The sequence below is a fragment of the Gracilinanus agilis genome, chromosome 3 (genome assembly GCF_016433145.1).
Source record: "Gracilinanus agilis isolate LMUSP501 chromosome 3, AgileGrace, whole genome shotgun sequence".
Classification (NCBI taxonomy): Eukaryota; Metazoa; Chordata; class Mammalia; order Didelphimorphia; family Didelphidae; genus Gracilinanus; species Gracilinanus agilis.
The window spans coordinates 597,362,748-597,378,193 of NC_058132.1; the positions used below are offsets into that span (position 1 = coordinate 597,362,748).

The 15,446-nt window shown below is 37.6% G+C and overlaps 1 protein-coding gene across 26 annotated transcripts in view; it reads left to right on the top strand.

The window, feature by feature from the left end:
• Nucleotides 1-15,446, top strand: part of ABI2 (abl interactor 2) — a 144,694-nt gene that overhangs the window by 96,656 nt on the left and 32,592 nt on the right. For 23 of the 26 annotated variants that reach the window (XM_044670677.1, XM_044670650.1, XM_044670653.1 and 20 more), the window contains one exon: nucleotides 318-476. The exons of 1 other annotated variant lie outside the window; for it this stretch is intronic. In XM_044670677.1, the coding sequence (XP_044526612.1) occupies nucleotides 318-476 (159 nt within the window). Of the gene's footprint in view, nucleotides 1-314; nucleotides 477-15,446 lie in introns of all 26 variants that reach the window. 2 more of the 26 variants (XM_044670656.1, XM_044670655.1) reach the window with 1 other exon arrangement.

Below are 15,446 nucleotides of genomic sequence, written 5' to 3' on the forward strand. Positions count from 1 at the left end.
GGGATAAAGACATATAAGCCTGTTATATATAACTTATTAAGCTATTCAGGAAAAGATTTATTAAATGTAGCTACTATTTTACTTATCTGTTTTTCTAACTTGATAATGAAAGTAATTACTTTGCTGTTTATTATTACAGGGCAACTTGCATTCAGCTTGATGGGCATTTGAACACTTTAAATATTAAGCACTTTTGAATACTGTTATTAAAACTACCCTTCTTTAAATAGATTTTTTAAATTAAAAATAATTTAAATTTAATCAAGGCTTTTAGCATTTTCTTTTGAATGACAGATTACTGCTCACCCCCAAACCAGGTCATCCTGTACAGTTCTACAGCATGAACAGACCTGCTTCTCGGCACACTCCCCCAACAATAGGAGGCTCTTTGCCCTATAGACGTCCTCCATCCATAACCTCACAGACAAGCCTTCAGAACCAGGTCAATGGAGGACCTTTTTATAGCCAGAACCCAGGTAAGATTATTCTTAAACTTCTTTTAAGATTTAGCGTAAGAAACCATCAGCCACTTATTATATTCTTCTGTTCTTTTCAATAGTTATTATTTAGATTGAAAAAATAGATTAAAATATTGATATACCTTGCTTTAAGCAATAGTTGTACTCGTGAAATGTTATGTAGTAGTTCACTTGTTAAAAATCGAAAAATTTTTTTAAACCCTTAACTTCTGTGTATTGGCTCATAGGTGGAAGAGTGGTAAGGGTGGGCAATGGGGGTCAAGTGACTTGCCCAGGGTCACACAGCTGGGAAGTGTCTGAGGCCAGATTTGAACCTAGGACCTCCCATCTCTAGACCTAGCTCTCAATCCACTGAGCTACCCAGCTGCCCCCCAAATTAAAATGTTTTAAGCAGTGTTTCCACTAATTTTCACAGTCACATGTGGACAACTATATGTGAGCAACTAGCTATGAATACGAAGTGTATAAATACTGTTTACTGGTAAAATAAAACTTAGAAGAAAGTTAATTTGGTGCACATTTAATACTATTCATTAGTAGTAGGTTTTTTTCTGGATAATTAGGCATGATAATAAGCAACTCATGCCACTGACAACTCCCTTCTGACCTCCTCTCTTCCTCAACTTGAGCTTCATTCCTACCTCTCCTCCTGAGTGGAGTCTGAGATCTGAGGTAGCTGACCGATATTAGCAAGGGGTCCTGTCCCACCTTCCAGGCTGGCCACAGGACCACAGTACATCTTCTAGTTCCCATTCTGTAACATAGTAGTATGTTAGCTGGAAATTCTCAGAACATTTGGATTATGGATGGCCAAACAGCAAAGAAGGTAGACCTGTACATTTAATGTCTCTTGTGTATCAGATATGTAGGTTTCCAGAAGTACCCCAGAGCAGATTTTTGTTCTGCTTAACTATTCTTTTTAAACATTTTATTTATTTTATCTGGAGGACTCAGGGTAAAGAAAGAGGGAGATGGACTGTAACCACAGACAGTCTCTTGAACTTACTTGTGGTCCGAGCTGTAGCAATGGCCTGTTCAGACATCAAAGTGTTTCTCAGCCTTCAGCCCTCTTACACTGGCTTTCTTTTTCCAATTCTACCACCTATTCCCTCTGTAACGATGACAGAACAGGCCATCTCCTTTGCCAAGGGCTTCTTGGCTGGTGGCATCACTGCTGCTATTTCCAAGACCGTGGTGGCCCCCATTGAGGGAGTCAAGCTATTATATTGCAGGTGCAGCATGCAAGTAGACATATTGCATCAGATAAGCAGTACAAAGGCATTATGGATTGTATAGTCTGAATTCCAAAAGAATAAGGGATGCTTTCCTTCTGGTGGGGTAACTTAGCAAATGTGATCAGATATTTCCCCACTCAGGCCCTTCGCCTTTAAGGATAAGTATAAGTATAGGTGTGGTTTCCTATCCCTTTGACACATTAAGGTGGTGAATGATGATGCAGTGTGGGTACAAAGGAGCTGATATCACATACACTGGGACAATTGACTGCTGGAGGAAGATTGCTAAAGATGAGGGTGGCAAAGCTTTCTTGAAGGGTGCCTGGTCCAGTGTTCTTAGAGGCATGGGTGGAGCTTTTGTACTTGTCCTCTATGATGAATTGAAGAAAGTAATCTAAGTACATCCTACCTAAAAATGGAAACAGTGAATATAGATCATGTTGGGTACTTAACCATACTTAGCATTTTGGACCATTGACCTTCAAGAAATTCCAGGCCAGATCATGTTTGTAGAAGAGCCAGGAAAAGCTCTTAGAAAAAGGGACTCATTTATTGTGATCCATTATTCACACAATGGAGCTGATGATTCAGTATATTGATTCTATTGATTGTGGGAAAAATAACAGTTACTGTGAGTCCAAGGAGGCAGATCAACTTAGACCATCTAGTTTAATGCTAGTTTGTAGGACCATAAATTTGTGTTTAAGTAATTTATTTAAAGAAAAAAATCATGTCTCCCAGTTGTACTTAAGCACTCTCTATATTCTATTTTGCACAACTGACTATTTGGCAGTTTTGATGATCTGTGTTGGGTATTCTGCTGTAAAACAATAAATACACAGAACACTAAAAAAAAAAAGTTAAAGTTAAAGGTGGAGGATTAGGATTTAAGAGAAGACTCTTCTCCAAAATTTCTTACCTACAGTTTCCAATTAGAGATTAATTTAAATGGAAAAGCAGCCACTCTTGGGAAGATTAAGGAGTTGGATAACAGGTGAAGGGGCTGAGAGTGGGAGGATAGTAGAAGTAATGGTATGAAGAAGAAAGGGGCTATGGTACCTTTAAACCCAGGGTGGGAGAATAATTCTAGACATTCCTAAATTAAGAAGCAGTCAACTAAAAGGTAATTGAATTTACATTAAAGAGAATTACAAGTTTTGGTTACGTTGGACATTTGATAAAATATTCCTTTCTGGAGAGAGATAGATGGAGATGCAGGATGTTGCATGTATTGTCATACTTGGACTTTGTTGATTTGTCTTGCTTAATTGTTTTCATTTGTGATAAGGGCAGGTTCTTCGGTATAAGGGTAGAATTCAGAAAATGTCTGTGACATAAAAAAAGCCTTCAAGAACTTTTTTTTAAAGGTGAGGTTTGGGATGAGTAGTAGAAGATATATATGGGTGGAGAGATAGTAGCACCCTAGAATGTAGAGGAACCTAGATCCCCTGATTGGAATTTAGTAGGGCTTCACCTGGCCTTGGGATCCATAGAAATACCCCTGTAATCTTGGGGAGATCCAGAGCTAAGTGGAAAGTTGAGTTCATGTCAGCTAGGGATAAGGTCCATTTAGTACCTACAATGCCAAAACTAGTGGAATGAAAATGACTTTAGATAAAATCAACCTAGGTGCCCCTAGAGTTCCCTGGTGGTAGGAGCCCAGGATGCAGGATACCTATGGGGAGCTCTAAGAAGATTCTGGTGTAGCAGCATGAGCCCAGAGCCTAGAGAAAGATACTAGATCCGTGTTGGCAAAGACATGGCACCCATGCCCCAGTGTGCAGGAGTGGGGCTGCTCCTTTCCCTCTCCACAGCACCTGAAGACATTTTTCACATGACCTGTCCCTCCATCAAGCAGCCCAATGCGAGCACTTCCTCCCTCCACTCTGGGGGGGTAATGCAGGGGACTCACAGGCAGCTTGAAGTTGTAGTTTGGGTACATGATCTCTAAAAGATTCACCAGCGCTGCACTAGAAAAAGGCTAACCTGAGGTGTCTCTGAAGACCTTGGGGGAATTTGACACAGGAGTGGTCTTGGATCCCAGCATCAGAGGAGAAATACCCCAGGAAGAGTCAAATGTGGGGGGGGTCCTATATTCTATGGCAAGTAGGAGAACTACTGTCCTGAAAATGAGAATGGTTCCTACAGAAAGCTACTGAAGTTATCAATAAATATTAAAACAAAATTGTAAAAAAAAAAAATAGAAGAAAATCTAACATATAAAAAGCAACTTACCTGGAACACAGTATAATCTAAGAATTATTGAACTATTCAATTTCAGTTTAATTAAATATTTTTAATTGCTTACTATAATGCCAGTGGTATTGTGCTAAGTGTTGGGGATACAAATAAATATTTTCCTATGTTTCCATGATTCATTTTCTTTCCCTCCCCTCTTACCTCCCCAGTCCCAGATCCAATAAGCACTTCCACTGGGTTCCCCTTTAGATCCTGCTCTATTCCCTTTCACTCTCTTCCTTCTCATCAGTATTTTGCTTTTTATCATCCTCCCTCCCCCTTCCCACCAGTTACCTCCCCCTTCCCTTGTCTTATTCCCCTTCTGCTTCTCTCTTTAGGGTAAGATATAATTCTATATTCCAATGAGTATATTTGCTTTCCCCTCTCTGAGCCAGTTATGATGAGAGTAAAGTTTAAGCATTATCTGTCACCACTCTTATCCTCCCCTCTCTATAATTATTTTTCATGCCTCTTTATGTTATATAATTTACCCCATTCTATCTCTCCCTTCCCTTTTCTTTCAGTGCAATCCTCTTTCACTCCTTGATTTTTACATACATATTATACATACATATCATTTAATATAATCACATTTATACACACATATCATCAGATATCATCAAATACATCGTGTCATCTTAATCAGCTTACTTCTCCACCCTCGTTCTAAGTATATTCCTTCTATTTTCTCTACTACTAAGAGTAATTTTTCAGAATTACAGATATCTTCTTTCCATGTAGAAATATACATATTTTGGCCTTAATGAGTCCCTTAAATTTTCTCTTATTTACCTTTTTAGGCTTCTCTTGGGTCTTGTGTTTGGACTATAGATTTTTTGTTTAGGTCTAGCTTATTCTTCAGGAATGCTTGGAAATCTTCTATCTTATTGAATGTCCATTTTTTCCCCTGAAAGAATATACTCAGTTTTGCTGGATAGGTGACTCTAGGTTGTAAACCCAGATATTTTTCCTTCCTGAATATCATATTCCATACCTTCCAGTCTTTTAATGTAGAAGCCTCTAGGTCCTTTGTGATCCTGATTGTAATTCCAAGGTATTTGAATTGTTTCTTTCTAGTTGGGGGCTCATGACTAGCAATTGCCATCCTCTTCATTTTCTTTATGTGTATATTTTGATTGCCTTCTTTTGAATGATCTAATTTGTGGATTTTGCAATATTCTGGAGCTTGTCACACAGTATTATCTATAAATATGAGCACACAGAGATTCTTTGAGAATCTCTTTCATTTAGGTTTTATATGAGACAATTAGATTCTTTGACAGGAATGTCTCTCTTTTTAATTAGAGGATTGTTGAATAAAGTTATCCATGTTGATGTATCCTTCAAGGACTCTTGTGTGATTTTGATATTTACAGGAGAGACAATTTGTTACAAAGGAACTCTTAAAATGGTATTCTGATCTATTCAATCAAATGACTTTTAAAAGGCAAAAAATAGCAAGCAGTGGCAGATTTTGTATTCTTTGTACTTTATAGTTACTTACGCAGTCTGATTATAGAGCTGTGATCTCCAAATGATATGTTTAAAAACCTGTCCATTCCCTTACACTCACATATTGCCACACACATAGAGGAGTATGTATAAGAGAGTATCCTCCTTCAGGGATATTCAATTTATGTGTATATTGTTCATGGAAAGACGTTGTAGAGATAGCAAAATAAGTATATGAGTGTTCATCATTTGTAGTCTTGATTGTCTTTTTTGGTAGTAATGTTGTCCATGAATTTTTTCCCCAAATCTTTCCTTTCTTCCCTCACTTAAAGATATCTTCAGAATCTAAAATAATTTGTATTTTTATACTTAGGTCTAGTAGAGTGGAATTTTTGTATTTTTGTTTTCTCCTTCCATATGCATATAATGGTGATTGTAAATACAAATGTGATGTATATCTTTTTTCTTTTTTTTCTTTAAGCATTTTATTTTTTTAGAAAAATTTACAATGGTTACATGATTCATATTTTTACTTTCCCCTTCACCCCCTCCATCCAAAGCATATTTCTACTGGTTTTAACATGTATCATCAATCAAGACTTATTTACATATTATTGATAGTTACATTGGTGTGGTTGTTTTGAGTCTACATCCCCAATCATGTCTTCATCAACCCATGTGTTCAAGCAGTTGTTTTTCTTCTGTGTTTCCACTTCTGTAGTTCTTCCTCTGAATGTGGGTAGCATTCTTTTCCATAAATCCCTCAGAATTGTCCTGAGTCATTGAATTATTGCTAGTACAGAAGTCCATTACATTCTATTTTACCACAGTGTATCAGTCTCTGAATATAATGTTCTTCTGGCTCTGCTCCTTTCACTCTGCATCAATTCCTGAAGGTCTTTCCAGTTCACATGGAATTCCTCCAGTTTATTATTCCTTTGAGCACAGTAGAATTCCATCACCAGCATATACCACAATTTGTTCAGCCATTCCCCAATTGAAGGGTAAACCCTCATTTCCCGGTTTTTTGCCACCACAAAAAGTGCAGCTATAAATATTTTTGTATAAGTCTGTTTATCTATGATCTCTTTGGAGTACAAACCCAGCAATGCTATGGCTGGATTGAAGGGCAGACATTCTTTTATAGCCCTTTTGGGCATAGTTCCAAATTGCCATCCATAATGGTTGGATCAGTTCACAACTCCACCAGCAATGCATTAATGTCCAAATTTTGCCATATCCCCTCCAACATTCATTACTCTTCCCTGCTGTCATTTTAACCAATCTGCTAGGTGTAAGGTGGTACCTCAGAGTTGTTTTGATTTGCATTTCTCTAATTATTAGAGATTTAGAACACTTTCTCATGTGCTTATTGATACTTTTGATTTCTTTATCTGAAAATTGCCATGTGCCCTTACTAATTGCATATGATGCTTGTTGATTGTTTTAGGTATATATTGTTTATTATTTTTAGGAAAGGTCCTTCTATTCCTCTACTTTCTAGTGTTTTCAGTAGGAATGGGTGCTGTATTTTGTCAAAGTCTTTTTCAGCATCTATTGAGCTAATCATGTGGTTTTTGTTTCTTAGCTTTTTGATATAGTCATTTATGTGGATGGTTTTTTAATGTTGAACCATCCTTAAATTCCTGGTATAAATCCCACTTGATCATGATGAATAACCCTCTTGATCACTTGCTGGAGTCTTTTTGCTAGTATTCTATTTAAGATTTTTGCATCTATTGTCATTAAGGAGATTGGTCTATAATTTTCTTTCTCTGTTTTTGATCTATCTGGCTTTGGGATCAATACCATCATAAAAGGAGTTTGGTAGAACTCCTTCTTTGCTTATTATGTCAAATAGTTTGTATAATATTGGAATTAGTTTTTCTTTGAAGGTTTGATAGAATTCACTTGTGAATTCATCTGGTCCTGGGGATTTTTTCTTAGGGAGTTCTTTGATGCCTTGTTCAATTTCTTTTTCTGATATGGGGTTATTTAAGTATTCTATTTCTTCTACTGTTAATCTAGGCAATTTATATTTTTGTAAATATTCATCCATCTCACCTAGGTTGCTATATTTATTGCCATATAATTGGACAAAATAGTTTTTAGTGATTGCCTTGATTTCCTCTTCATTAGAGGCGAGGTCTCTGTTTTTATCTTTAATGCTGATGATTTGGTTTTTTCTTTCTTTTTTTAATTAGATTGACCAGTACTTCATCAGTTTTGTTTGTTTTTTCAAAGTACCAGCTTCTAGTCTTATTTATTAATTCAATAGTTCTTTTACTTTCAATTTTATTGATTTCTCCTTTAATTTTTATAATCTCTAATTTCGTCTTTAGCTGGGGATTTTTAATTTGTTCCCTTTGTAGTTTTTTAATTTGTATGCCCAGTTCATTGATCTTTGCCCTCTCTAAGTTGTTAATGCATGCACTCAAGGATAGAAATTTCCCTCTGAGTGCTGCCTTAGCTGTATCCCACAATGTTTGGTAGGATGTCTCATCATTGTCATTCTCTTCATTGAAATTATTGATTGTTTCTATGATTTCTTCTTTAACTAACTGGTTTTGGAGAATCATATTACTTAATTTCCAATTAGTTTTTGATTTGTCTGTCCATGTGTCCTTACTAATTATTATTTTTATTGCATTATGATCTGAAAAGGTTACATTTATTATTTCTTCTCTATTGCATTTGTTTGCAATGTTTCCATGCCCTATTACATGGTCAATCTTTGTGAATGTACCAGGTACAGCTGAAAGAATTTGAATGCTATACCATTTGGTGCATACATGTTGAGTAATGTTATTTCCTCATTATCTATCCTGCCTTTTATCAGGATGTAATTACCTTCCCTGCCTCTTTTAATTAGATCTATTTTTAATTTGGCTTTGTTAGAAATCATGATCACCACTCCTGCCTTATTTTTCTCATTTGAAGCCCAAAAGATTTTGCTCCAGCCATTGACCTTAAACCTGTGTATGTCCACGTGCCTCATATGTGTTTTTTGTAGACAACATTTGGTAGGATTTTGTTTTCTAATCCACTCTATTTGCTTCCGTTTTATGGGTAAGTTCATCCCATTCACATTCAAAGTTATAATTATCAGTTGTGTATTCCCCAACATTTTGGTATCCTCTCCTAGTTCTACCCCTTTGTCTTAAGCTATTTCCTTTTAAATTAGTGGTTTGTTTTAGACCAGTCCCCCTTGTCCCCTCCCTTGATTTACTTCCCTTTCCACCCCCTCCCTTATTATTTCCCTCTTATTTTTTAAGGCCTACTGAATTCCCTCTCTCCTCTTCTCCCCTCCCTTTTTTGACTTCCCCACTCTCCTGCTCCCCTTGGTTTATCCCTTCTGTTTTTCTCAGTAGGGTTGGATAGAATTCTCTATCCCATGGATATAGCTACTCTTCCCTCTCAGGGCTAATTCCTCTGAGAGAAAGGTTTAAATATTACCTCTTAATGCTCTCTTCCTCTCCTTATAATAATATTCATCCTCTCCCCTCCCATGCCCTCTTTGTGTGATATAGAATATCCTATTTTTCTTATTCATTCAAGTCTCTTTTGGTGCCCTCTACTAGTCACCCGCTCTTCCCCCCTCCTCCTATCATCTTAGACCATTTAGTACCCCAACCTTTCCCTATGAATAATAATTCTAATTACTATAATAGTGAATGCAGTTTTTTAAAATTACACATAACATTTCTCCATATAGGAATACAAATAATTTGAACTTATTAAAGCCCTTAAAGAGGCAAATTTAAAAATAAGAGTTTTCTTTATTTCCCATCTGTTTCTTATTTACCTTTCATGTTTCTCTTGGTTTTTGTGGTTGTATATCAAACTTTCCATTTAGTCCTGGTCTTTTCTGTGCAAATACTTGGAAATCTTCTATCTTGTTGAATGCCCATACTTTCCCCATACATCAAAACTCATAGTCAATTTTGATGGGTATGTGATCCTTGGTTATAGACCCAGTTCTCTTGCCTTTCTGAATAACATATTCCAAGCCTTGTGGTCTTGTAGTGTGGAGGCTGCCAGATCCTGTGTGATCCTCATTGGTGCTCCTTGATATCTGAATTGTCTCTTTCTGTTTTCTTGTAAAATTGTTTCTTTTACTTGGAAGCTGTTGAATTTGGCTATTATATTCTTGGGGGTTGTCTTTTGAGGGTTTAGTGTAGAGCAGGGGTCTGCAATGTATGGCTCTCGAGCCATATCTGGCTCTTTCTGCAGGAGCCATAAAGTCAATTTTTTTTCAGGCACTGTTACAGGAGCGCGCACTGTGAGAGCTGTATGGCTCTCTCGAAATTACATTTTAAAAAATGTGGCATTTATGGCTCTCACGGCCAATAAGGTTGCCGACCCCTGGTGTAGAGGGTGATCTATGGATCCTTTCAATGTCTGTTTTACTCTCTTGTTGAAAAACATCAGGGCAGTTTTGTTGGATAATTTCTTGTAGTATGGAGTCCAAATTTCTATTAATTTCTGCTTTTTCAGGAAGACCAATGATCTGTCAAATTCTCAGTGAGATATTTCATGTTTCCTTCTATTTTATCAGTCTTTTGACTTTGCTTTCTTTGTTCTCACTGTCTTGAGAGATCATTGGCTTCTACTTGCCCAATTCTGGTCTTTAGAGGCTGGTTTCCTGCTATAATCTTTTGATTTTCCTTTTTGATTTGGTCTATTCTGTTTTCCGTGGTTTCCTCCAATTTGCTTATTATTTTGTTTGATTTTGGGGCATCTTTCTCCAATTGGGAGTTTCTGTCTTTTAACTTACTAATTTCCTTTTGAGCAATTTCCCACTTCCCTTGCCAAATCTCTTCCATCTTTCTCATGATCTCAGATTTGAACTCTTCAAGAACTTGTGACCAATTTTAATTTTTTTGGCAAGGTTTGGGTGTGATTACTTGTCTGGATTTTTTCCGTGTAAAAGTTGTCGAGTGTTAATGATTTCTTCTTGATTTTTCTCTTTTGAGGTTCTTGTGCCTGGCTTGACATTATTATTATTTCTTTCTTAGTCAGAAGTCTGAGTGAGGCAGACAGGCTCTTTGCCTATCCTATCAAGCTGTGGAGCAGCTTTCATCTGAGTCACAGTGCAATGCACCCTCTCAGCTTTATCCTCACACCCAGGGTCTGTCTGCTCTCTTGAGGCTCCTGAGGTCTCAAGTCTAGTTGTTCTCAGGGCCAAGCCACCTAGTGGTCCCCTTGCTTGCTCCTCTGCCTGAAGCTCCTTTAACAGTCTCGGGACACTGCTTCCACAGACATGCATCCCTCTGCACTTGGTCCCCATCCAAGGTCCATGCCTGTGCTCACGGTCCATGCCTGCACTCAAGGTCTGTGTTCAAAGTCCAGTTCTTTAGTCTCTTGTCTTGCTACTCTCAGGAGCAGGCCCTGGTTATCCCAGGTAGCTGCCAAGAACTTACTACCCCAAACTTGCTCTAACTCTTGTGCGCAGGCTTTGGCATTGTGGGTGGTGTGGTGGGAGGGGGTTGCTCAGCTCGTATTTTAGTGAGAGCTATTTCACCCCCTTATAGCATGGAAATGCCCTGATCCCATGTACCTTCAATAATGCGCCCTGTTGTGGGGTCCCTTCCTTCGTCTGGATTCGTTTTTATGTCCTCTTGAGGAGTCCTGTATGTGTGGGTTAGGAGAGGTTAAGCAGCTGCTTTTACTTTTCTGCTATCTTAACCTGGAAGTTTCTGTGATGTATCTTTTATGGTTGATGGGACTGAAAAGGTTTGTTATAGATATCTTTATAGATCTTTTCTATGTTTTATTATATTTGTTATTCCATTTTCATTCTTTAATAGTCTAGGGATAATCTCACCTAAAATGTTTTTTTTTTCTTAAAACACACTTTCCTCTCTATTGTCTATTGCTACTTTATGTGACAATACTACTTAAAGCTTTCCACAATCCTCCTCTTTAAAATTTCACACATGGAACTGGAATCACCTCCAGGAATTGATGAAGAATGAAAGAAGCAGAGCCAGAACAACATTGTACACAGAGACTGATACACTGTGGTAAAATCGAATGTAATGGACTTCTGTACTAGCAGCAATGCAATGACCCAGGACAATTCTGAGGGATTTATGGAAAAGAACACTATCCACATTCAGAGGAAGAACTACAGGAGAGGAAACACAGGAGAAAAACAATTGCTTGAACACATGGGTTGATGTGGACATGATTGGGGATGTAGACTTGAAACGACCACCCCAGTACATCTATCAAATAATATGTAAATAAGTCTTGATTGATGACACATGTTAAAACCAGTGGAAATGTGTGTCCAGGGGGGATGGGGGAGGCGGGCTTGGGGTGTATGTGGAGGGGAGAGTATGAACATGAATTATGTAACCATGGAAAATTTTTCTAAAAAAAAAAATTCAAAGTCGTAAAATTTTACACATGAATTTTCTAATGAAGCTACCTTTGGCTGCCATATCATTTTAGCAAGTATTTTTTAGCTAAGACAGTTTGAAGCTTTTTTGGTCGTCTTAATTTTGTGATTGATTTGTATTAGCTTAACTTGATTAGGGATTAGTGATAGTATAGTCAGTATTCATATTTTATTCTTCCTTAGCCCCTACCTGATTTCTAATTTGGTATTGATTTTGATCTTCTGTTTCAATGGTCTAATTATATATAGTAAACTGAGGCACAAATTCTGTGGAACTTAGGTCTCTTTCCCCCAGAGAGAAGCAGGCACTCTGGGGTGTGGAGACTCCTGGAAACCTTTATCTCACTTTCCCAGAATCAAGAGAAGATATTATGCTTTAATATAAAAATTTTCTTTATTAAGCAAGAACATATATGCTTAGGGAACCTAATTGATCTAATAATAGTAAACACTCAGAAGTATAGCTGACCAGCAGCTACTTTTATAATACTTAGTGAAAGGAGGTGGGATCTGTAGTAGTATGGGTGGAGAGATCCCAGGACAAGGGTGATGGATTCCCACGAGCAAAGTGGAACAAAGATATCTCTGATACATATTTTTAGTATAAGACAGCAAAATAAGAGTATGAAGAGGCTCAGTTTCAAGGTTTCAGCAATGCAATGATCCACTGAATCTCAGGGCTGGATATCTCATAGTTGAGGCCAAGGGATAAACTCAATCAGGGATAAAGAAGGTGGGACCAAAAGTGGCTTAAACAAAAGCCCAAGGACCACGGGCTAGTTTGTTCCAGAGAGACTGTGAGAACTGGTATGGAATGAGCCAGTGGCAGGTGGATGTCAGCCAGTGTATAGTTTTCAAAGACAGTCAGTTTCTTCAGGTTCCTCTGGGTCACAAAGACAAGCAGTTTCTCCAAATCACTTCGAGTCCCAGGTAAATAGGATCAGTCTTACACATTTTTACCATTCATGTAGAAAGACAACTCTAGCACATCAAGATAGTTATCAAGACAATTTACACAATATAGATAATCAATTGGGAGTTGACACCTTCCTTGGTAGGTATCCAGTCTGTTAAGGAAGGAAGGAAGCAAACATTTATTAACCACCTGCTATGTACTAGGCACTATACTAAGCACTTTACAAATACATATATATATATTTAAACCCTTACTCCCTTACTTTGTCTTAGAATCACCTAAGGCACAAGGGTTAGGCAAACAGGGTTAAGTAAACTTGCCCAGGATCACATAACTAGGAAGTATCTTAAACTAGATTTGAACCTAGACACCAGGCCTGGCTTTCCATGTTCCACCTTGCTGCCCTTACAAATATAATTTTTTTTTACAAACTACATAAAAAGTTTTACAAAAAAAATTTTTTTATGTAGTTCCTAGGCATTCATCTTCAAACTCTTTAATGAAATTATTCATGATATATAGGTATGGATCATTGAATATCAAACAGAAAGGTAGTATAATGTTAAAAGTAGATAATTTTGTAATCCACCATTTATTAAATTATATAAAAGTGTGCATATAATACCTTTCCTCCAGTTGCAGGCATGTCTTGTATAATGGTACCCCAGTCAACATAATTTTGTAGTGACATCAGTAATAAAGTGTAGCTAAACCTTGTAATGTTATGGAATTTCACTATACTCTTGTTTAGCTGATAACTCAATATACACATTTTGACATTATTCCTATGTACCTAATTGGCTCTGTCACACTATTTTGCCTAATGATTTTTAATAGACTCAATTAATGACACCAGGCAAAGTTTCATACATTGGGCCTCCCCTCATAGCCATCAACTGGGAAGCAAAACTTATTGAGAAGGGGCTAGTCATCTTCACAAACTGTCAACCAACTACCATGGAGCAAGCAACCAGCCTCACTAAAGCATCATGAGTGAGAGACAGGAAGTAACAGCAGGCAAATCAGACCACTACTGCCTTGACCACCATTTCCCCTCAGGCCATAATGAGGGACAGTCTAAAACTTGAACTGAAGAACCATGTAAATAAATATGCTTTCAGCCCAGTGCTTTCAGCCTCCATGCTCTGGTGTGACCTCTGGGGAGATAGAGCCTGGCAACCGTTCCTGCAGCCACAACTACTGAAGATCCAGAAAAGAGAATTTTTTCCATCAAAGTCTTTGGCCCTGTTAAGTGGTCAAAAACCAGAAATCGATGTTTTTGTTATTGTAAATAACATTAAAGAATAGGCATCTCCATCTGCTTTGCTTCGACCCCCTAAAGATCATGGGAACTTTCCATCTGATCTGTAGCTAAAACATTCAATTTATGTTCTTCTCCATTAGAATGTGGGCTTCTTGAAAAAAGGCATTGTTCTGCTTTTCTGTTTGTATCCCCAGCACTTAGCCCATTACTTTGCATGTAGTAAGTTTTCAAGAATTGCTTCATTTCATCATTCAGTCTATTCTATTTCTCCCAATGGTGCAGTGTGATATAATGTGAGATTATTTTGAATAGACCGTAGCAAGGTTTAGTTCTTTAGTTGTTTAAAGACAATATGACTAGAATTTCTTAATCATTATTCCTTTAGAAAGGTTTGCCCACTTTTTCCATTAGTATACTATATTTAGCACAAAGGTTTGTTAAAATGCTTTTCGGTTGCCAGAAGGAACAGTCAGATTTGAGATAACTTCATAGAGGGTGCAGAACGAAATACTTCAACAGATGGGAATAAGACAAATTCATGGAGGTTCACTTGTGAAATAGGAGAACCCTGAGTAAGGTGAGGCAAACAGTTATATAGTTTGGCTAGAATGTAGAATAGATGAAAGTAAGTAGTTTAAATAAGACTAGAAAGATAAGTTGGAGCTATAAATGGTAGTGGGCCACAAATGCTAAGGTTTAAGAATTTTTATTTTGTGGTCAATTGGAAGGTACGTACTGAAGGCTTTTCTAAATAAGATTTATATTATCATACCTTCTGTGAGTTAGGAAAATTAACTTGGCAGCCATATGCTAGATCCGTGTTGGCAAACCTATGGCATATATTCCAGAGCATGCTGGAGGGGGCTGCTCCTCTTCCCTTCTCCACACATGTGCCTGAGGACATTTCTCACATGACCCTCCCCTCCAATGGGAGGGCTTCCTTTGTCCCCTGTCTGGGTTAAGGTGGGGGGGCTCACATGGGTATGAGGGTTGCAAAGTATTTTCCTCCTATTGTCTCTTTTGATCCTCACAACAATCTTGGGAACACAGCAGGTATCAGGGAAGGAAAAATAGAGCATTTTATATGAGTAGAAGTCCTCCTAAATTGTTCTGGTTCTTTCTGTATTCAAAGCAGAGGAAAACTTGTTTGAATATCAGTCTGCTTAACCTTCATTGGTAGATACATAATATATCTCTCCCACCCCATGTGTAATTCATCCAGTGGTTCTGGTCCTTTGCATGTATCCCTTTTGTGGCTGGGCCTCACTCATCATTGGAAAGGAAAAGATAGGGGTCTAGGTTTCACCTGCCTGCAGTCATGGATATGGTGGTGGCAATGGGGAAAGGCAGATAAATGAAAAGGATGTCAAACTTCCTTCTCCCATGACCACTATTTTGAGGTGCTTAGACATTTAATTCAATAGGATCTAGTTAGCAAGGCTAATTAATAATAATA